At 40.5% G+C, this 25,043-nt stretch overlaps 1 protein-coding gene across 8 annotated transcripts; it reads left to right on the forward strand.

Moving 5' to 3' along the window:
- The first annotated feature begins 215 nt into the window (after positions 1-215).
- Positions 216-24,177, forward strand: LOC128686993 (uncharacterized). Of its 8 annotated transcripts, none has more exons than XM_070082540.1 (4): positions 216-261; positions 21,157-21,248; positions 21,888-22,093; positions 22,599-24,177. In XM_070082540.1, exons 2-4 carry the CDS (start codon positions 21,246-21,248, stop codon positions 23,329-23,331), a joined length of 942 nt encoding a protein of 313 aa, XP_069938641.1. In that variant the 5' UTR covers positions 216-261; positions 21,157-21,245; the 3' UTR covers positions 23,332-24,177. The 8 variants fall into 8 exon arrangements, with proteins under 8 accessions (XP_069938641.1, XP_069938637.1, XP_069938640.1 ...); XM_070082536.1 differs by having other exon boundaries at positions 251-381; XM_070082539.1 differs by lacking the exon at positions 216-261 and adding an exon at positions 598-631.
- The last annotated feature ends 866 nt before the right edge of the window (positions 24,178-25,043 follow it).

Below are 25,043 nucleotides of genomic sequence, written 5' to 3' on the forward strand. Positions count from 1 at the left end.
GTACAAAAAATTGTCAAGGACTATGTGCAAAAACTGAAGGAGACGAAGTTAAAAAATATAGTAATATATAAATATATATATATATATATTTATATATTATATATATATTATATATATATATATATTATATATATAATATATATATATATATATATATATATATATATAATATATATAATATATATAGCCTCGGAGAAGTGGATAAAAAGGCTTCAAGGAAGAATATTTGGATTTCTTCCTGAAGCCATTTGAATAATACAGGTGAGAAACATCAACAAACGCTGAAGATAACACTGAGAGTAACACAGGAATATAGAAGGAAACACAGCGTAAATAATACAGCGGGTAATATTGAAGGCAACATGGCAGATAACACTGAAGGTAACACAGTATTTAGGATAAATTAAATAATAGCCCGATTTCAATTATTTTTTATTTTTAAGTTAAGAATGTAATCATGAGCCTATTATTAAAGTTCTATGGAGTTACCTTAAAAAATAGAGAAAACAAATTAAAATAGAGTTTTAAGTACTAAGTAAGTACTCATATTCATTAGGTACTTAGTAGGTACTCAGTAGATACGCAGTAGGTAATCAGATACTCACTAGGTACTCAGTAGGTACTCTGCAGAGTAAGTACTCATTAGCCACTCAGTAGGTGCACAGGTGAGAACCATCAACAAACGCTGAAGATAACACTGAGAGTAACACAGGAATATAGAAGGAAACATAGCAACACAGCGTAAATAATACAGCGGGTAATATTGAAGGCAACATGGCAGATAACACTGAAGGTAACACAACGGATAACACTGAAGGTAACAGCAGATAACACTGAAGGTAACACAACGGATAACACTGAAGGTAACAGCAGATAACACTGAAGGTAATACAGCAGATAACACTGAAGGTAACAGCAGATAACACTGAAGGTAATACAGCAGATAACACTGAAGGTAACAGCAGATAACACTGAAGGTAACAGCAGATAACACTGAAGGTAATACAGCAGATAACACTGAAGGTAACAGCAGATAACACTGAAGGTAACAGCAGATAACACTGAAGGTAATACAGCAGATAACACTGAAGGTAACAGCAGATAACACTGAAGGTAACACAACGGATAACACTGAAGGTAACAGCAGATAACACTGAAGGTAACACAGCAGATAACACTGAAGGTAACAGCAGATAACACTGAAGGTAACACAGCAGATAACACTGAAGGTAACAGCAGATAACACTGAAGGTAACACAGCAGATAACACTGAAGGTAACAGCAGATAACACTGAAGGTAACACAACGGATAACACTGAAGGTAACAGCAGATAACACTGAAGGTAACACAGCAGATAACACTGAAGGTAACAGCAGATAACACTGAAGGTAACACAGCAGATAACACTGAAGGTAACAGCAGATAACACTGGAGGTAACACAGCAGATAACACTGAAGGTAACACAGCAGATAACACTGGAGGTAACACAGCAGATAACACTGAAGGTAACACAGCAGATAACACTGAAGGTAACAGCAGATAATACTGAAGGTAACAGCAGATAACACTGAAGGTAACACAACGGATAACACTGAAGGTAACACAGCAGAGAACACTGAAGGTAACAGCAGATAACACTGGAGGTAACACAGCAGATAACACTGGAGGTAACACAGCAGATAACACTGGAGGTAACAGCAGATAACACTGAAGGTATATAATTTTATAATTATAATCATGGGGAGCGCTAAACCCGTAGGATTATACAGCTCATGTGGGGGGATGGAAGGCATTCAGGTTCAATTCAGGGAACCGGAGCACAGATCCAATTTCCTAGATCAAGAGCTCCTCACCAACGTCAAGGAACCTCCCTTGAGGGGTACACTGAAGGTAACACAGCAACATGGCAGATAACACTGAAGGCAACACAGCAGATAACACTGAAGGCAACACAGCAGATAACACTGAAGGCAACACAGCAGATAACACAGAAGGTAACTCAACAAGACTCAGATTGTCAGCTAGGTCTGTATACCATGTACATGTACTTGTAGTAAATAAAGATATTATTATTATTATTATTATTATTATTATTATTATTATTATTATTATTATTATAACACTGAAGGTAACACAACAAGACTCAGATAACACTGAAGGTAACATAGGAACGCAGACGGTAACACTGAAAGTAACAGAGCGGATACCATTGAAGGTAAGATAAGATTTCGTTCGGATTTTTAACCCCGGAGGGTTAGCCACCCAGGATAAACCAAGAAAGTCAGTGAGTCACCCCAATGGAAATAAGTCACTCTGTCTGACTTTTTTGGGTTATCCTAGGTTCTCTACACACATGCTGCTATGTATGATAATTCTATGTAACTGTATTTGTGTATACCTGAATAAACTTACTTACTGGTGGCTAAAGCTCCCGCTTCACACACGGAGGGCTCAGGTTCGATTCCCGGCGGGTGGAAACATTCGACACGTTTCCTTACACCTATTGTCTTGTTCACCTAGCAGCAAATAGGTACCTGGGTGTTAGTCGACTGGTGTGGGTCGCATCCTGGGGAACAAGATTAAGGACCCCAATGGAAATAAGTTAGACAGTCCTCGATGACGCACTGACTTTCTTGGGTTATCCTGGGTGGCTAACCCTCCGGGGTTAAAAATCCGAACGAAATCTTATCTTATCTTATCTTATCTTACTTTCTTGGGTTATCCTGGGTGGCTAACCCTCCGGGGTTAAAAATCCGAACGAAATCTTATCTTAACTTATTTCCATTGTGGTCCTCAATCTTGTCCCCCAGGATGCGACCCACACCAGTCGACTAACACCTACTTGCTGCTAGGTGAACTGGACAATAGGTGTAAGGAAACACTTCGAAATGTTTCCACCCCTCCGGGAATCGAACCCGGGTCCTCCGTGTGTGAGCGAGGGCTTTACCCACCAGACCACCGAGGCAAAGTTCACATTTCTGTTACATTAGTCGCTGGAGTAAACTACAGCTGATTCCCTACTCAGATAGAGTTTACTGCCAGAGGGGAATCATAGGCCTGTGTCCCGGGTGAAAAAAAAAATAATAATAATTGAACTTTTCGTGTCAGAGGAAAGAAAGTCTCCCTGATAACATTGAGTATACATAGTGTATAGTGTATACTACGGTGGCTCCCTAGTATATTGATGATAAAGGCTAAAGTGTCATTTGAAAACAGGTGAATTTGTAAATGAAGTGATAAGCCTATAGAGGCAGGTGCCAGAAGTCGCCAGAAACTTACCGCAGGTCAGCTGTTTTAATAATCTTACTGGCCTGCTAGTGTACTCGCATATAATCTAGTGATACCAGTGAATAGCAGAATACAGTGTTGTAGTAGCAACTAACCAGTATTATAATGGTACTTAGTGGAGTGGAGTGACTTTCATTAGTTTCTTTTTCTTGAATTACCAGACGTTACTGTGAATTTCATATAACCTGTAGTTACCAGCGGTCGCAATATACACAACGAGAAGCAATTATTACTACAGAAAAAGCGTCCTTCCTCCAAAATTTGCACCAGTCAACTATAGTGATAATATAGCATTTATTGTGGTGGTGACGGAAAAAAAAAATAGAAAAGCTAGATACAGCGATTGATAAACAAGGGTGGAGGTCGACCGTTCGTCATTGTAGGAGTGCCAGCAGTCACCGATTTCTTCAACACGCAAGTTATACTTTTGTATCAGTCAAATCACATATTACTCGGGTAGATAATTTCCAGTAGAGCCTTCATGTGCTAGCTCAAATCACCGACCAGTATGTTTAAATAAGTGACCCACTGATCAGATCAGATCGACTGGTCCGAACCCTTGACTGGTCCAAACCCTTGACTGGTCCGAACCCTTGACTGGTCCAAACCCTTGACTGGTCCGAACCCTTGACTGGTCCAAACCCTTGACTGGTCCGAACCCTTGACTGGTTTCAAACGGTTTCGTTGGACAATAAAGCAGACTGTAAACGGATGGGGTTGTAGGCGCCCTTATAAACACAAACATTAAAAATCAGGAACGTGACGGTAAGCTGTCCAATATACAAAAACAGTTAGAAACAGAAATACAAATAGCTAGAGCTTCATTTAAGGAGGTTATTAATAGAATATTCAAGAGGTTGCTAGTAGAATTGCAGTAAATCAACCATTCAAATCATTATGAAGCTGTGTGTAGTCTGTGGTCAGTCAAACAAACGGGCTTCCACATGGATAAATTGTCATTTTTGTGGAAATTGGTGTCACGCCCCTTGTGCAGATATCCAAGAACTAGCTACAAGCAGTATTAAAACAGGGAAGTGTTTTTGGGTATGCCCAAATGAGGAAAATCTGTGGACTAAAATCACAAGGGTATTAAAAGAGGACAACATCAAAGCTGCTTTCATAGAAAACCTGGAAGCTTTCTACAACAGATGGGAACATAAAAAGCCTGGGCTGAATGGTACTGCCCTTGATGCTGGCCATGTAGTCACAAACTGTAAGGCTGGAGGTGATGTCCTGGTAGTCAGTAAATGTGGGGCTGATAGTGCTGTCCTGGGAGACAGTAATGGTGAAGCGGGAGGTGCTGTCCTGGGAGACAGTAATGGTGAAGCTGGAGATACTGTCCTGGGAGACAGTAATGGTGAAGCTGGAGATACTGTCCTGGGAGACAGTAATGGTGAAGCTGGAGGTGCTGTCCTGGGAGACAGTAATGGTGAAGCTGGAGAATTTGTCCAGGTAGTCGGGAATTATACGCAGGAAGGAATACATATAAATGACCTCATAGGGGACAGGAGCCATAGTAGGGAAACAAGTGTAGTCAAAGATAAGATAAAACCAATATTGCAAACTAGAAATACCGCAGGAAATAGCAAACAAGAGGACTCCAATAGCAATACTGAGGATAAATTACCAAAAACAACTGGTGGGAGCTCCATTGTTCGTGCTAGGGATGATAGAAGTAAGACAGGGAAACATGCACCAACAGGGAATACAGTCACAGAAACCCAAGGCAAGCGGAAACCAAGCCTGTGCACATACTATGCACTTGGTATCTGCTGGCATGGGAAATCTGGAAAAACAGATGGGACATGCAACTATGACCACCCTAGAAAATGCCATGCCCATATGACAACAGGATAATGCAAACTCCCTTCCTGTAAGCTTTTTCACCCTGAAATGTGTACCTCTTCAGTACAGGAAAGACTGTGCTATAACTTAAATTGCCAGGCATACCATCTAAAGGGGACAAAAAGATACAAAACATCCAGGCCATGGGAAAACCTGGGTAGCCACAGCCACTCAAGAGGGAGAGGTTTTTAAGTGCCAGGAAGGAAAAAAAACTGGCAGGAAATGGCAGAAATCGTACACCAAATCCAGTCATTCCTGGAGTGGAACCACAGTCGATGGCCTCCACTCCAAACCAACAGATACAGATACTAATGCCGGAAAAAAAATCCCCCCCCAGTACCAACAATACCACCAGTCCGATAACATTCTTCTTTGCAAATATACAGGGTCTAAAGCCAGCAACAAACAACAAAATACCTTTCATCCGTGGACTGCTTGCAGAGGCAAAGGCAATGTTCGCGGCTTTCACTGAGACCCACATAAAGGATCACTTGGACAACGAAATATGGATCCCAGGTTACAACCTATACAGATGTGACAGAGTGAACAGGCAAAAGGGGGGGGTTGGCCTGTACATTGCAGACTCACTTGTTTGCACAGAACTGCTTAATGCCTCAAATGATGTAGTGGAAGTTTTAGCAGTAAAGGTCGAGAACCAAAACCTAGTCATTGTGGTAGTCTACAAGCCTCCGGATGCAACATCCCAGCAATTCCAGGAACAGCTGTTAAAAATTGACCACTGTCTGGAAAATCTTCCAGCTCCTGCACCCAACATCTTGCTCCTGGGGGATTTCAACTTAAGGCACCTAAAATGGAGGAATATAGCAAATAATATTGTTGCAGTAATAACACCAGGAGGCAGCTCTGATGAAAACACACACTCACACGAGGTTTTAAATCTCTGCACAAAATTCAATTTAAACCAGCAAATAATAGAGCCTACTAGACTGGAGAATACACTAGACCTCATCTTCACTAACAATGATGATCTGATAAGAAATGTCACCATATCAAAAACAATATACTCAGATCACAACATAATTGAGGTTCAGACATGTATGCGTGGAGCCCCAGACCGACAAAATGAGACTAGTCACGAGGGAGCATTCACCAAATTCAACTTCAATAACAAAAACATAAAGTGGGACCAAGTAAACCAAGTCCTAACCGATATAAGCTGGGAAGATACACTAAGCAACACAGACCCCAACTTATGCCTAGAACAGATTAACTCGGTGGCACTCGATGTATGCACAAGGCTTATTCCTCTAAGAAAAAAGAGGAGTAGATGTAAAATAGAAAGAGACAGGCGCTCCCTTTACAGGCGATGGAAAAGAATAACAGAGCGGCTAAAAGAGGTCAATATATCTGAAATGCGTAGGGAGACACTGGTCAGAGAAATAGCAAGCATCGACCTTAAGCTAAAAGAATCCTTTAGGAGTCAGGAATCGCGGGAAGAACTAAAAGCCATAAATGAAATCGAAAGAAACCCAAAGTATTTCTTCTCCTATGCCAAATCAAAATCGAGAACAACGTCCAGTATTGGGCCCCTACTTAAACAAGATGGGTCCTACACAGATGACAGCAAGGAAATGAGTGAGCTACTCAAGTCCCAATATGACTCAGTTTTTAGCAAGCCGCTAACCAGACTGAGAGTCGAAGATCAAAATGAATTTTTTATGAGAGAGCCACAAAATTTGATTAACACAAGCCTATCCGATGTTATCCTGACGCCAAATGACTTCGAACAGGCGATAAATGACATGCCCATGCACTCTGCCCCAGGGCCAGACTCATGGAACTCTGTGTTCATCAAGAACTGCAAGAAGCCCCTATCACGAGCCTTTTCCATCCTATGGAGAGGGAGCATGGACACGGGGGTCGTCCCTCAGTTACTAAAAACAACAGACATAGCCCCACTCCACAAAGGGGGCAGTAAAGCAATAGCAAAGAACTACAGACCAATAGCACTAACATCCCATATCATAAAAATCTTTGAAAGGGTCCTAAGAAGCAAGATCACCACCCATCTAGAAACCCATCAGTTACACAACCCAGGGCAACATGGGTTTAGAACAGGTCGCTCCTGTCTGTCTCGACTATTGGATCACTACGACAAGGTCCTAAATGCACTAGAAGACAAAAAGAATGCAGATGTAATATATACAGACTTTGCAAAAGCCTTCGACAAGTGTGACCATGGCGTAATAGCGCACAAAATGCGTGCTAAAGGAATAACAGGAAAAGTCGGTCGATGGATCTATAATTTCCTCACTAACAGAACACAGAGAGTAGTCGTCAACAGAGTAAAGTCCGAGGCAGCTACGGTGAAAAGCTCTGTTCCACAAGGCACAGTACTAGCTCCCATCTTGTTCCTCATCCTCATATCCAACATAGACAAGGATGTCAGCCACAGCACCGTGTCTTCCTTTGCAGATGACACCCGAATCTGCATGACAGTGTCTTCCATTGCAGACACTGCAAGGCTCCAGTCGGACAGCAACCAAATCTTTCAGTGGGCTGCGGAAAACAATATGAAGTTCAACGATGAGAAATTTCAATTACTCAGATATGGTAAACATGAGGAAATTAAATCTTCATCAGAGTACAAAACAAATTCTGGCCACAAAATAGAGCGAAACACCAACGTCAAAGACCTGGAAGTGATTATGTCGGAGGATCTCACCTTCAAGGACCATAACATTGTATCAATCGCATCTGCTAGAAAAATGACAGGATGGATAATGAGAACCTTCAAAACTAGGGAGGCCAAGCCCATGATGACACTCTTCAGGTCACTTGTTCTATCTAGGCTGGAATATTGCTGCACTCTAACAGCACCTTTCAAGGCAGGTGAAATTGCCGACCTAGAAAATGTACAGAGAACTTTCACGGCGCGCATAACGGAGATAAAACACCTCAATTACTGGGAGCGCTTGAGGTTTCTAAACCTGTATTCCCTGGAACGCAGGAGGGAGAGATACATGATTATATACACCTGGAAAATCCTAGAGGGACTAGTACCGAACTTGCACACGAAAATCACTCACTACGAAAGCAAAAGACTTGGCAGATGATGCACCATCCCCCCAATGAAAAGCAGGGGTGTCACTAGCACGTTAAGAGACCATACAATAAGTGTCAGGGGCCCAAGACTGTTCAACTGCCTCCAGCACACATAAGGGGGATTACCAACAGACCCCTGGCAGTCTTCAAGCTGGCACTGGACAAGCACCTAAAGTCAGTTCCTGATCAGCCGGGCTGTGGCTCGTACGTTGGTTTGCGTGCAGCCAGCAGCAACAGCCTGGTTGATCAGGGGCTGATCCACCAGGAGGCCTGGTCACAGACCGGGCCGCGGGGGCGTTGACCCCCGAAACTCTCTCCAGGTAAACTCCAGGTATACTATTCATGAACAAGAATGTTACTCATCTCATCGTTGTTTCTCAGATGTTGAAGAGACCTAAGGATGCAGTCGTGTGTGATTTATATATAGGTTAAGTCAGTAACAGCAGAAGTGTATTCTAAGTGATAGTGTGTGCACTTGTTGAGTGATAATGTGTGGCGTGTGCACTTGTTGAGTGATAGTGTGTGGTGTGTGCACTTGTTGAGTGATAATGTGTGGTGTGTGCACTTGTTGAGTGATAATGTGTGGTGTGTGCACTTGTTGAGTGATAATGTGTGGTGTGTGCACTTGTTGAGTGATAATGTGTGGTGTGTGCACTTGTTGAGTGAGTGTGTGGTGTGTGCACTTGTTGAGTGATAGTGTGTGGTGTGTGCACTTGTTGAGTGATAATGTGTGGTGTGTGCACTTGTTGAGTGATAGTGTGTGCACTTGTTGAGTGATAGTGTGTGGTGTGTGCACTTGTTGAGTGATAATGTGTGGTGTGTGCACTTGTTGAGTGATAGTGTGTGGTGTGTGCACTTGTTGAGTGATAGTGTGTGGTGTGTGCACTTGTTAAGTGATAATGTGTGGTGGTGTGCACTTGTTGAGTGATAATGTGTGGTGTGTGCACTTGAGTGATAGTGTGTGCACTTGTTGAGTGATAGTGTGTGGTGTGTGCACTTGTTGAGTGATAGTGTGTGGTGTGTGCACTTGTTGAGTGATAGTGTGTGGTGTGTGCACTTGTTGAGTCATAGTGTGTGGTGTGTGCACTTGAGTGATAGTGTGTGCACTTGTTGAGTGATAGTGTGTGCACTTGTTGAGTAATAGTGTGTGGTGTGTGCACTTGCAAATTATGTGGTCAGGTATATGGTCACTATCTTGAACACTATTGAATTGAATTGTTTATTTCTCTGTAATGATTACAAACAGTTACAAAGAAGGCCACTAGCAAGCCTAGGCATTTCAGGCAGACTAATAATAATTCTTATTCTATATTCCAAATTACTTAATTGTCCACTTATTGAGGAATACAGAAAGACAGTGACATGTCAAGATATCTTATTAATTTTTATTTATTTTTATTTATTTATTTTATGTCTTTGCAAACAGTACATTGAGATTTTGTATTTAATATAGTGGGTTGCAATGCAAAGAGAGCCTCTATTATGCCTAGGCATTATGGGCCAACTTAACATTATTGGCTTACAGTCTACGTAACACTAAGGAGTATACATAAGATACCAGATATACTAAGTAAATTTCCTAAATTTGCTTGTAACAGACAAGTGAACTGCAGATATATAGATATAAATCCAAATGTACACCTGTTAACCCTTTTGGAGCCTAGTTCCTAGGCCTTTCGTGTATCCATATGTTCTTGTGCTACCATCCACAGGATGGATATGGGATGCACAATAAACTAGCCACTTCGGTGGCAAAATAAAATAATATAGCACTTGTTTATTAATATAATAATACTAGTATCTGTCCCATATAACCCAGAATAAACCGAGAAAGCCAGGCAGTGTGGCTTATTTCTATTGGGGTCCAATTTGGTCCTCCCCAGGATACACCTCATAACTATAGACTAACTCTTTAAAGAAGAAAATTGTATTCGAATTATTAGTAACTCAGAACAACCTATGGAGGCCCTTTGATCATCCTCCCTAGGATATTACTTGCGATAGTCAGCTAACACCCAAGTACTTACTTACTAATAACTAGGTCCCAGTGGAACCCAGTGGAAATAAGCCTGACTCTTTTGGGTTATCCTACGTAATCTAGGTTGCTATGTATGATAATTTATATACATAACTGTATTTATGCATACCTGTACCTGAATAAACTTACTCAGCCATAAGTATCTAGGTATCTACAGTATTTGCTGCTAGGGAAGAAGAGCAGCAAGTATTGGGAGAGTTCCTGAGAGTGCCTGGTTGATCAGACCCTGATCCACCATGAGGCCTGGTCTCAGACCGAGCCACGGGGGCGTTGACCCTTGAAATGCTCTCCAGGTAATCCAGGTACAGGAAGGCCCCACTTATACGGCGGGTTAGGTTCCAGGCTACCGCCGTAAAGCAGAAATCGCCGTAAAGTGGAACACCCTTTTTTTCCACTTATAAATGCATACAAACACTAGATAACAAGTTTACACTAACATATATAAAGTTAGCAATAGAACCAGGCATCAAAAAACAATAAAAAGGTACAATACACACATAGTGCACTCATTACTTACCTTAAAATATTTATAGTCTTAATCTAGGGTGAGACAAGTAGTATTTATTGTAAGAAATCAAGTGTGGTATGTATTGTAATAGCCAGGCTACCTTACAGGCCACCCCACCCACACATACTATTCTATGATATTTAAGCATCCCAGAGCGATAAAATGTATATACAGTTCACTCATTACTTACCTTAAAATATTTGTAGTCTTAATGTAGGGTCAGGAGTAAGTAAATGAGATAAAACGAATAAATGAGAGAGAGAAAGAATGAGTACATGAGGTAACAGAAGCAGAGTTATGTAAACAAACCAGGCTCCCACATCTTATATTTATGTTTATTTATTCTATTGTGGGGTGTATTTATCATCTTTTTATGTTATGTATCGTGTTTATTATATAATTTTGAAAAAAATATCATGGCTGGATTAATGAAAATGTGTATATTACCGTAATATACGACATTTAATGAGACTCCGTGACTATTGTTATTATCACCACTTGTGGAAGTCGTCTGCTACCACAGCTCACATTTATGTTTATTTATTCTACTGTGGGGTGTATTTATCTTATTTATATGTTATGCATCGTGTTTATTATATAATTTTGAAAAAAATATCATGGATGGATTAATGAAAATGTGTATATTACCGTAATATACGACATTTAATGAGACTCCGTGACTATTGTTACTATGGCGTCACTTGTGGAAGTCGTCTGCTCACATCTCACATTTATGTTTATTTATTCTACTGTGGGGTGTATTTATCTTATTTATATGTTATGCATCGTGTTTATTATATAATTTTGAAAAAAATATCATGGCTGGATTAATGAAAATGTGTATATTACCGTAATATACGACATTTTTTTTTTTTTTTTATATTTTATCTATAACATACAATACATTAACAAAAGCATACAATATGAGAGCATCGACACTGCAATATGCAGTAATATGTCATGCAGCTGATAGGTGAATACTGCCATATACATAATTCATAACTACAAAATATAACTATTCAAGTAATACAAAATAAAGAATCCTCTGACTCCTTCCCAACTGCTAATTTCAATATCCACACACAATAATTACATACCGCAAAAATGCAAGCAGTATAACCCCCCCCTATTTACCCCAGCTCACCAAAATGTACAGCATTTCACCGTTGTTTATGTAACTTATAAACTAACCATACTAAATTAAACTTAAGAACATATTAAATTGAAAACAATAACAACTCTACAGTAGTGAAAACGCCAGCTGCTGTCCTAATATTATTTATATATACATATGTATATATATACATTAGAAACTGACTTAGTTTACAATGGGAGTCAAATCCTAACTTTATTGCTGTCCCATGCAGCATTCTCAGACTTCTACTTTTATACGCTACTACGATAGCCTTCAGCATAAGGCATTAATTAACAAATTAAATAACTATTAAGAATGCATGAACTCAGCACTCCCATGCACACCCCAATTACACACAATCGTTCTCTCTTGCACTTGTCACTCACCCACGCACATGCACACCAAACCAACATCTTTCGTTTGGCAAGCCCGTTTGGTACCCCCCCCGTTTTTTTATCTAATGCTTTACACAACAATCTAACCCACTTCCCCTCCCCCCTCACAACTCTAGCAACTCCCCAACAGTTATGGACCTGTAACCTTCTGTGAAAGCTCCCTCCCATCTCCTCCCATAAATTCCCCGATTCCTATTCATTGTCCTACAAAAAATCCTCGCTAAAACTAGTTTCCTCGTCTCCCCATTATCCACCCCTCTCATTCCCCACGATATGTACACGAAATCCACCACGATATAAGCTACTCCCCGTGCCACATTCTCCCCCACCCCCCCTATATCAAGACTCAGCGCTCTCAACACTGACACCCCAGTTCCTCCTATCCTCCTGACCACTTTCCCCAGCCATTCCCTCACACTCCCCAAATAATCGCAAAAGTATACCACGTGATAGGCTGTTTCCAACTCCCCACATAACCCACACCAACCCTCCTCTACCACACGTCTGTTTCTGAGGACTGATCCAGTAGGCAGAATCCCATGTAAAAATTTGAACATGATCTCTCGCACCCTGGGCCCTAACTTTAGTTTACCGAACAGACTCCATATAGCTCCCCATGCATACATCGGGAACAGCCCCTCAACTGGGGCCGTCTCCTCTACCCTCAATATTCGATATAAATCCCTCACCTTTAATTTGTCTGGCTCGCGCGCCCACAAAAGTGCCCTCAACAAAATCTCACACTCCCTCCATTCCCCACCCACATACATTCCCCTCAAAATATCATGTAACCTTTGCATGCATGCCCCCCTCTGTCCCCCTAATCTTTTCCACTCCCACCTGACAAAAATGCATTTCGCCCTCCTTCCCAGGTCCAACAGACCTAAACCTCCCTTCCTCACCGGCAAAGTCACCACCTCCCTCTTCATCCATTCACATCCTGAGCCCCATAAGAACCTAAAAACACTTCTAAGGATACGAGTAATCTCAGCCCTCAGCAATGGAAAAACTGCTGCTACATACCATACCTTACTGTACAGCAATACGTTGATAACAATCGCCCGTTGCAACAATGTCAAGTGATAAGGCCGCAACATCCCCAACCGATGTTCCACGCGTTCCACCATTCTCAACGAATTCGCCTCCCTAGCCTCCCGTATGGTCGCTCTATACAAAATGCCACATATTAATAACTGCCCTTCCTGCCTTCTCACCACATCACAGTCCCAATCAACTCTGTCTCTCCACTCCCCTAGCCCCATGATCTTTGTTTTCTCAACGTTTACCGTCATGCCTGTTGCCCCTCCAAACATGCCAACCACCCCTCCCAACTCTCCCAATCTTGTTCCCTTCCGGACTAGGAGTGTCGTGTCATCCACGTAACCTACCACATGATGCCTAATCAAGCCCTCCCTCGACCCCTCCCCACCACACACTCTGGTCTCAACCAACCTATAAAATGGATCTTGCACACATGCAAATAATAACTGTGATAGCGGGCAACCCTGCCTCAAGCCCCTATCCATGTTCACCACACCTCCCACACGTCCATTGATCTGAATTCTCGCTTTTGCCCCTTTATACAACGTTTCAACCCACCCCACAATCTCATCCCCAAAACCTTGTTTGTTAAGGATCTGTCTTAAACCCTCCCTTTCCACCTGATCATAAGCACCCTGCCAATCAATCGCCACCATACCCCCTCCTTCCTGCGTCCCCTCAAAACTCTCAACAAACCCCTTTAGAATTCCGTGCCCCATGACCATCGACCGTCCTGGCAACCCTAGTTGACCTTTTGAAACTACACGTCCCACTACACATTTTAACCTATTCCCCAAAATCTTCGCGAACAATTTATAGTCCGCACACATGAGAGTAATCGCCCTGTAATCCTTAAGTGTACTCTGCCCCTTACCCTTGGGCACAAGCACTACCACCCCTGTACTTTGCTTCTCGCCCAATTCTCCCCCATCTTTCATTCTATTGAACAGCGTTACTAAAAAACCCCTTAACAGATCCCAATGTTTTAAGTAAAATTCACTTGGTAGTCCATCAATACCTGGTGCTTTGCCTCTGCACATGTCTACAAGCGCTCTCCATATCTCCCCCTCTTCAATCTCACCACCCAAAGCTTCCCTGTCCTTACTCCCCAGAGCTACGGGCTCAACAGCACACACCCCATCAAGATCCTCCCTATTAACTCCTTTACTTTTCCAATAATGCCCATACCACGCATCCGCGAACATACTCATCACCTCCGTTGTTTTTAACACCTGCCCCTCCCTAAACCCTTTCACCTCAGTGTGCACTTCCAAATCTGCTATTGTGGTCGCTGTTCTCCTCTGCTGTTGTCTCCTCAACACACATGCCGATGGCTTGTCCCCCCAAAGCACTTCCTCCACACCCGCCTGCACCCGCACCGCATGAAATCTCTCCTCCTGCACTTCTCTTATCCTGCTCTTCAGATCATCTATTGCCTCTGTTTGGAATACCCCTCCCACTACTCCTTGTTCATGATAGTATCCTATTCTACTTTCCAAATAATTTGTTAATCCATACTTCAGTCGATTTATCCGCTTCCCCTCACCCACGTAAAACCTACGAATCCTCTCCTTGGCCACACTGTCCCACCAACGTACAACATTATCAACCCTTTTTGCCTCCTCACTTAGCTTCCTCCACAGTGAAGCAAACCCCTCCTCCACTTCCTCATCCTCAAGGAGTCGCGTGTTTAATTTCCAGTAGCTTTCAAACCGTTTCACTAACGAGTCCCATGCTACCCCCACCACCACTGCCCTGTGATCTGAATAAATTGCTTCTATAGTGTTAAAAGACTCCACCGAAACCCCTTGCGTTATATAGATCCTATCCAGTCTAGCTGCGTATTCCCTCCTTACATACGTATGTTGCACTTCACCTATTCCACCCCAAAATGCATCTCGTACCCCAATATCTCTACACAGGTCTCGCAACACGTTTGAAAAATATCCCGCCCCCGCTGGCATCACATCAAATCTCCGTATTATACAATTCCAATCTCCCCCAATCAATGCAACCCTGGGCAGTGCTCTCAAGAAATACACCAGATCATCCCTTACAAATGCCGATTTTACCCTCGCATCGTTCTCCGCCGGAGCATACACTCCAACAAAGGACACGCGTTCACGCATCCACCACCCGTCCACTCTCATTATTCTTCCCTCACCCCCCCCCCCTCAAACCTTTGCAAAACAAACGGGCTTGCCTCACGAATTAAAACACCTGCTCCACCTTTTAAACGTGTCGTTGGAGTTACAAAAGCCCTATATCCATCCACCTCCAGCAATTTTCCTATTTTCAAGTTATGCTCTTGTATAAAGGCAACATCTACCTTGTAACGATACAGCAATCCTCGCAACCATACACACTTACCACTTTTACATAAACCATTAACATTAATTGTCATACACCTTAGGCCTGCTTACGTTTTCCACCCACCTTTCCCCACCACATTTTTCCGCTGTCCAGTAACCTCATACACACCGTCCTTGACACTCACCCCATCCCCTCCACTCCTAACCCCTTGCTGGCGTTTCTTCTTCTCTGTGCCTCTACACACACCTTCAATCCCCGCCTTTTTCCCTGGTCTTTGTGCTGGAGTGAGGACGTCATCCGAGTCAGACGTGACAGCTGCCCGCTTCCTCGACACTTCCTCTTCCGCCATGCTAGTCTCCTGACCTTCCTCATTGTGCACCTCCACCTCTATCACCTCATTCCCCTTCTCACTACTTGGCCAAGCCGACATTACATTCCTTTCTTCAGACCCGCATGCTTCCCCTTGTCCCTGTACCTGGTCTCCCGTCGTTACCTCTGTCAAGGCTTCCTCCGATTTAGGGAACATCTCCTGCAAAACTGTCTCAAGCACGACGTCAATTTCTACGTCATTTGGTACGTCCTTTTCCGCCTCGTGGATCACATCCTCAGCAGACGCACTCAATTGCTGCACTGCACCCTCATGCTCCACCTCACGTTGCATTTCCTCCACTTCCTCACTCCACAACCGACCACGCCTACGTCCATCCTGGCGGTTCTGATCTGTCACTGTAGGTCCTCGCCTCGGAATGTCACTTCTTGGTATTCCCTGGCCAGTCCTCCGCCGCACACATTCAGCCGCTATGTGATCATAACCATCACACAGTCTACAAGTTCTACGTTGGCCAGCGTAAGTTACGAGTATTTGTGTCCTAAATTCATCTAAGAACACATACGAAGGTATAGGTTGCCTCAGAGTCATCTTTAGGTTAAAACTACCTTCCGGATAACCCACATAAGCCCCTGCCGTCCACTTGCCTTGTTGAGCTACGTGTACAGTTCCAAACTTCCCGAACACACTACGTAGGTCAGCTTCATTTGCCTCGAAAGGCACATTACGTAACTTTACATACGTAAATTGACTCGAAACATCGACCATCTTTACCAGGATGCCCTCGTTAACCTCGATAGCAACATCCTGATATTGAGCAAGTAGATCCTCATACACGTGTGATGACAGCAGTTTCACGAACATTCGGTAGTTTCCATTTAAGGCTACACCGTAAAGGTCGCAATCCTCAATCCCATATGTCTCTCGAATAATCAGAGGCAACAACGTCAACGCCGAATCTTGATTGATTGTACCTCTCAGTAATTCTATGCCGACAGTGTTAATTCTGCGTCTCACCCCAACCACCATTGTGACAGCCTGGCTAGCACTTGCGCCTGTCAGAGAGGAGTAGCAAAACGTCCACCCTCACCGGCAGCTGGGCGAGGAATGTATACGACATTTAATGAGACTCGGCGAGTATTGTTATTATGGCTTCACTTGTGGAAGTCGTCTGCTCACATCTCACATTTATGTTTATTTATTCTACTGTGGGGTGTATTTATCTTATTTATATGTTATGCATCGTGTTTATTATATAATTTTGAAAAAAATATCATGGATGGATTAATGAAAATGTGTATATTAACGTAATATACGACATTTAAATGACTCGATGTATGTAAGTTTATTTAGGTACAGGTATACATAAGTATAATTATCAGAGTATATATAAAATATGAAATAACTTTTAAAAACATTTGAAATTTTGGAGTTTCCAGACAAAATGGAGAGACTTAGTGCTTACTGAGCTCATGGAGAATGTAAACAAACAGGGTGGGGCACGGTGACCGTATTAGAAAGTCAGGTGGGGGGAGCCGTATAGTGAGTTTTGGTCATAATTTGAAATGTCCGTATTAGCGGAACGCCGTAAAGTGAAACGCCGTAAAGCGGGGCCTTCCTGTATATCTTTTCTAGTTTATTTATTTATTTATTTAAAAATTTGAGCACACATACAGAGGTACAAAAAATACAGATAAGAGCAGCATGCCAAAGCCACTTATACTATGCATAGCATTACGGGCTGGCTTAAAATTAACTTAAGATGAACTAAGCAATGATGACATCAGTGATAAAACTTTAATGTAAACAGATTACTATAAAGCACAAGTGAGTATTACAAAGACAGGTCATATGGTTGTATGCATTGTTGTACATTCAGTAGAATGGAGTATTCTGTTAGGTAGTGTATTTAAAAAATAATAAAGTTAGATTGGGTTTTAGGTTTAACATTTATGTGATATAATTGTGAGAAACATTTAAGATATACAATTTATAAGGTTCAGTTATTCAGTATTTATTTGGTTTTGGGTGAGTAAGTGATCTTTGAGAAGAGACTTGAATTTATAAACAGGTAGTGTTTCTTTTATATTTACAGGTAATGAGTTCCAGATTTTAGGGCCTTTTATGTGCATTGAGTTTTTGCATAGTGTGAGATGGACACGAGGAACATCAAAGAGTGATCTGTGCCTTGTGTTATGGTCATGTGTTCTGTTGAGGTTGGCAAGGAGATGTTTGAGGGGAGGGTTAATATCAGAGTTAAGTGTTCTATGTATGTAATAGGTGCAGTAATAAGTATGAATGTTTTGTATGGTGAATAGGTTTAGTGTATTGAATATTGGTGGAGTGTGCTGCCTATAGTGAGAATTTGTTATCATTCTAACTGCAGCCTTTTGTTGGGTAATTAGTGGTCTGAGATGGTTACTTGTTGTTGAGCCCCATGCACAAATTCCATAGGTGAGATAGGGGTAAATAAGAGAGTGATATAGGGCCAGGAGGGCTGACTGTGGAGCATAGTACCGTATCTTCGATAGTATGCCTACAGTCTTGGAAATTTTCTTAGAAATTTGTTGTATATGTGTATGAAATTTGAGTCTATTATCAAGGTGGATTCCTAAGAATTTTCCCTCTGTTAGCTTTGTGATAGGTGATCCGTTTATCATTATGTTAAGAGGGACATCTGTAGCTCTGTTACCAAACTGAATGAAGTAGGTTTTGTCAATGTTTAGTGTAAGTTTGTTAGTCCTCATCCAGGTAGATATTTTCTGTAATTCGGTATTTACAGTATTGGCTAGCGTGACTGGGCTCGGGTGGGAGAAGACGTATGTAGTGTCATCTGCAAATAGTGTGGTTTTGAGTAATTGCGAAGCATTTGGTAGGTCATTTATGTATAGGAGAAAGAGAAGAGGGCCAAGGACACTTCCCTGTGGGACACCAACTGTAATTGGTTGTGCAGAAGAGTTTGCCCCATTTGCAGACACATATTGGCTTCTGTTGCTGAGGTATGACTTGAGGGAGTGCCCTCTAATACCATAGTGTGACAATTTTACGTGGAGCAAGTCATGGTTAACTGTATCAAAAGCTTTACGTAAGTCAATGAAGATCCCCAGTGGGACTTCTTTTTTCTCTATTGCAGTGTATATATGTTCTAGCATGTGTATAATAGCATCATTAGTATTTTTATTTGGCCTGAATCCAAATTGGCAGGGGTTGAGTATGTTTTGGGAGATAAGGTAGGAGTAGATTCGTTTATGAATTAATTTTTCGAAGATTTTTGAGAGAGGGTGTAAGTTGGATATTGGCCTATAGTTATTCAACTCTGTTTGGTCTCCTCCTTTGTGGATCGGGGTGACCCTTGCTATTTTGAGTACTGTAGGGAAGGTGGAGGATTCAATGGATTTGTTAAAGAGTGTTGCAATGATTGGTGATAGCACTTGTGACACTTTTTTGTATATAAAGGGTGGTAAGGTATTTAAATCTCCTGCCTTGTTTTTTAGCGTGTTGATAATAAGGGAGACTTCGTATGGGTTAGTCGGAGCTAGGAACAGTGTGTTCGGGTAGTTGCCAGTGAGGTAGTCATTTGGTGGGGTATCTGAGCTTGGGATTTTATTGGCAAGGTTTTGTGGAGAAGAAGTCATTGAGTCTGCTGTTTCTGTTGGTGGGAGTTGGGGTTCATCTGATTTTGCTAATTTTATTTCGCTATTTCGTGATATCATTTTTGTTCCTAGAATTTCTGATAGGGTTTTCCAGGTCTTTTTTATATCATCTCGTAAGTTGGATAATCTGTTCTCATAATACAATTTTTTTGCCCTTCTTATCAGGCTGGTTAGGATTGACGAGTAACTTTTTGTTTGGTCTCTGGTTATGTGACCCATTCTGTACTGTTTTTCATATTGGTGTTTTGTATTTATGGATTTGAGAATGCTGGGTGTTAACCAGGGACTGTTCAGTCTCTTAGCTGTCATCTGTTTAGTTTTTTTAGGGCAGTGCTTGTTATAGAGGTATTGGGTCTTTTTTAGAAAATTATTAATACATTCGTCAATATCTGTATAGATTTCTAGCTCAGTGTGCCAGTCAATGTTTGCTACTGCTGTTGTGAAGTTATTAATGGCTGCCTCATTGTGAAGTCTGAAGGTGACTTTAGTAGTGTCTTGGGGTAATTTACCAAGAGTTGTTATGAGAAAAGTAGGGTAGTGGTCTGTGGTATTATCTGTAATTATGCCTGATTTTAAAGGGGATATGGTGTTGGTCCAGATGTGGTCAAGTAGGGAAACACTAGTCTCTGTAACTCTTGTAGGTTTTGTTACTGTTGGTAGCAACATACAGTTACTCATTGTGTTTGTGAATTCAGTAACGTGTGGGTCCTGGTCTTGCAGGAGATTTATATTGAAGTCACCTGAGAGTAGTAAGTGATCTTTGTTCATGCGTGCATCAGTTATCATACTTCCTAGGTTTTGACTAAATTGGCTAATGTTTGACTGTGGAACTCTGTAAATGTTTATCAATGTGAGAGGTTTTTGTAGGTATTTGGATTTGAATTTGGCTATTATATATTCCCCATGTTCATGGCATAACCTGGGGTCCTGTCAGGTGTAAGCCTGACACTACCTCTGCACTAAGTAATTTTAAGCAAAATTAGATACAGCTGCATTGTGGGGTTACTATGATATACAAGACTTATAAAGGATGCCCATTCTCAGATGTTGTGTAATACATATAAGTTAATGCTTCCTTGTGAATATAAGAATAATGAGATACTGTATACAGCACTTTACATGCCTAGAAGAAAAACTATGCTTATGTATTAGTTTTTCCTGTCATTATAACAGAATGGTTTTCCCGTTACGTATACTCTGAAACACAAGTTTAACACTTAGTCTTGATTATAATTATAATAATAATCCATAACACAGGACAGTGTCCCTTTCATATATACTCCTTAACACAGGATGGTTCTCCTGATGTATTCCTTAATATAGGATAGTTTTTGTATACTCCATTGCATAGGATAGTTTTTTCCTGTTACAGTATACATATTTCTTCACATTGAATGGTTTCCTTTTCATACTTCATAACACTGTCATGAAGCAGACTCTGAATGCCAATGCAGGAAGATGTGGCTTAGGTGATATTTATCATTTGTGAATAATAACTATTATTTTATATATAAGCAATATTACCAGCATTTTATATTTTTCAGATGGAATGATGTCTATACCATACATAAGGTAGTAGCTAGACACAACCAAGAAAAAAAGCCTGTGGTCTCCATGTACTTTTTAAGATAAAATGGTATGGTACTCTTATAATGTACATATATAAATTATGAGCAATTATATTAATTTTACCAAAGACATTGGTTTCAAGGACCCCAATGGAAATAAGTCTCACTGTCTGACTTTTTTGGGTTATCCTAGGTTCTCTACACATATGCTGCTATGTATGATAATTCTATGTAACTGTATTTGTGTATACCTGAATAAACTTACTTACTTACTTATTCAAAATCAGTTATGCACAGTTTCATAGCTAAAACATTATTCACTATTCTGATCAGATTATAATCTTTGTTTACTGATACGTTGAATCAACCTTAGCATTCAACCAATATCAACCTTGCATATGCAGTGTTTTTCATTTATTAGATTAAGTCCTAGTGATAAGGGATAATGTTAAAATACTTAATGCTCAGCATAATCAATGACTGTCCAGTAAGCTTGTAGTCCAAGTCATTTTTTTAACTATGTAATTTTTTTTTAAATAGAAGTTACTCATTTTTATTTTCAAATTTGGTTTAAAGATTGAAGGAAATGGTAAAATTTGCATTTACAATACATACTGTACAAACAAATATTATGCTGAACTTTTGCATTTTGCCAGAATTCAATCAGAAAAATTTTAATTTTATTTTGCTGACATTTTCTTCCGTAGGATTTGAAATCATTGCATAAGTTGGATGCATGGTCTCAGCACATACCACTGCCTCGTGTATTAGATCTGGCTGTTGAAGTGTTAGAGTTCTGCCGCAAGAAAAACGTCATATCACCTAACCATTTGGAAGACATTCTTCCGCTTTTATCCTTTGCATTGCCCCATAATGCTAAGGGATGTTCCCAGCTTCTGCAATCTCTTACTATGTAAGCAAAATTAGAATTAAGCATTTAGAAATCTTTTGTTTGCTGAGTGTGGCACTATATTTTCACTCAAAATCTTTCAGACATCAGTTCATATTTATGTTCTTCATGTATGTTTATAGAAATTTGTATAACCTACTGTACTCTTTGTACTGTACTATATATTATAAAATTGTTAATATTAATATTGGTAATAATGTTGGTAGAATGGTAGAATTACCAGTTTGTACTTGTGTCCTTTTACCTAAGTCTAATATTGGTGTTCCTAGTTGCTTTTAGTTTGTACACAAATATTTCAGAAAATCAGAACATGAAAATAAATATGTAGCCATTTTTTTGTATTATCATGACTCCAGTACAATCCCATATATGTACGTATTTGATTTGTAAATAAATATGTAGCGAGACAAAAGTCATGTAGATACCTACATAGTTACCGTAGTTAAGTGTACATGTCCAGTATACACAATTCTTTAACTTACCTTCAATTAATATTGTTTGTTTCCAGAAGCAGCTCAGTATGGGATAAGCTAGAACAAGGGTTGTCGAACAAGAAATTTCTCCCAATAGAAATTACAATCACACTCTACGAACAGTATCCCTCTTCACTTGAAAATGAGATGCTGCGTGTCCTCACTCAGTATGCAGAAGTTGTGTACACAGGTGATTGGTGCAAAGATGTGGTACTCAGCATTGCTCACTTTAACTCGCATCATAAATTTTCTGACACGGATCAGTCTCGTTACAAGAGTATGAAGAACCATTCTCCATTTGAAGCTCATCAGCAGAGAAATAAAATAAATTTCTGGGCAGAGTCTCCAGTGATAAATGCTGCAGCCCGTAGCAAATCTGTATTTTCCTCATGTTTAAAGCTTCTGTTTAAAATTGTTGTAGAGACAAGATATTCAATAAGTTCTGTATTTGGAAGTATGGACTATTTTGAAGAACTTAAAAGTAAAATGCACAGAGAATTGCATGAATACTTCCCTTCAGATATACAACATCTTGTATACCTGTTAACATTACCAGTAACCACGGGTCAAGGACTAAAATACTTTGAAAACTATTCTCAAGTATTAGTTGTTCAGAATTCCTTGTCAGAAGCTTTGCAAAGAGGTGATGTTACTACTATTCGTGTCTTACTGTGCTTCTTTCCTTATTGGCTGCCAATACTTGAACAAAACCAGTTTTTGGACAAATATGTAAGACAAGAGTGGTGTGAGCTTTCAAGTATTTCTTGATACATATACAGCAGGTTAGGTTCTGGGCTACCATTGTAAAGTGAAACAGCCTTTTTTTTTTTCAATTTGAAATGTATCTAAAAGCCTGATAACATGTTTACACTATCATATATTAAGTGAGCAGTAGAGCTAGGCCTAAAAAATGCACATACAGTACACACATTACTTCTTCTTTTAACAAACCAGCCATATCCCACCAAAGCAGGGTGGCCCCAAAAAAACGAAAGTTTCTCTTTTTAAATTTAGTAATTTATATAGGAGAAGGGGCTACTAGCCCCTTGCTCCTGGCATTTTAGTTGCCTCTTACAGCACACATGGCTTAAAGAGGAAGAATTCTGTTCCACTTCCTCGTGGAGATAAGAGGAAATAAACAAGAAGAACGAGTAAGAAAATAGAAGAAAACCCAGAGGGGTGTGTATATATATGCTTGTACACGTTTAGTGTGACCTAAGTGTAAGTAGAAGTAGCAAGATGTACCTGAAATCTTGCATGTTTATGAAACAGAGAAAAGACACCAGCAATCCTTCCATCATGTAAAACAAGTATGTACAGGCTTCCGTTTACACACTTGGCAGGATGGTAGTACCTCCCTGGGCAGTTGCTATCTACCAACCTACTACCTAGACACATTACTTACCTTAAAATATTTTTGTACTTAGCTTATAATGAGTGATGAATATATTGTAGGTAGCCTTAATAAATGAAAAATGAGTATAATTGAAAAATCACTGTATTAGTGAAATGCTGTAAAGCTGGGGTCTATGCTTTTCAGTGTGCTGATTTGAAAAATTGCTAATTTTTATAGTACATATCAATACATAGTTACAAAATAAATTGTTTTCATCACATGTAATTTTTTTATATTAGATAATGGAACCTGTTTTCATGAATGTAAATTTATTATACTAAAAAATGTAATCGTTATGAAAATAATCATACCTAAGGAGGCCTGGTCACAGACCGGGCCGCGGGGGCGTTGACCCCCGAAACTCTCTCCAGGTAAACTCCAGGTATAAAGAAATCCTATATCATCTCAGAGGAACATTATCACACTGTAAATACTACACAGTAACACAAAATAGACATTGGAATGACATTTTTTTTTCTGTTGTTTGGATCTCTCAAATCAGTCCCCAGATGTAATAGCCCATCATGGCTTTGTCTCATTTTTCAGTGATACCTTTCCTCTGTGGTTACTGTGGATGTCCTGATGAAAATGTTCCATGCTATTCACTCACATCCACCAAATTTGGTTTAAAGAAGATAAATAAATATACAAGGTATGATGTAGCACGTAATGAAAGTAGTTTATTAGATTATGTATTGGTGGATAAAAGGTTGATGGGTAGGTTCCAGGATGTACATGTTTATAGAGGGGCAACTGATATATCGGATCATTATTTAGTTGTAGCTACAGTTAGAGTAAGAGGTAGATGGGAAAAGAGGGAGGTGAAAGTGTATAAACTAAGGGAGGAGGAAGTTCGGGTGAGATATAAGCGACTATTGGCAGAAAGGTGGGCTAGTGCAAAGATGAGTAGTGGGGGGGTTGAAGAGGGTTGGAATAGTTTTAAAAATGCAGTATTAGAATGTGGGGCAGAAGTTTGTGGTTATAGGAGGGTGGGGGCAGGTGGAAAGAGGAGTGATTGGTGGAATGATGAAGTAAAGGGTGTGATAAAAGAGAAAAAGGTAGCTTATGAGAGGTTTTTACAAAG

Source organism: Cherax quadricarinatus, chromosome 7 (assembly GCF_038502225.1).
Source record: "Cherax quadricarinatus isolate ZL_2023a chromosome 7, ASM3850222v1, whole genome shotgun sequence".
NCBI classification, from domain to species: domain Eukaryota; kingdom Metazoa; phylum Arthropoda; class Malacostraca; order Decapoda; family Parastacidae; genus Cherax; species Cherax quadricarinatus.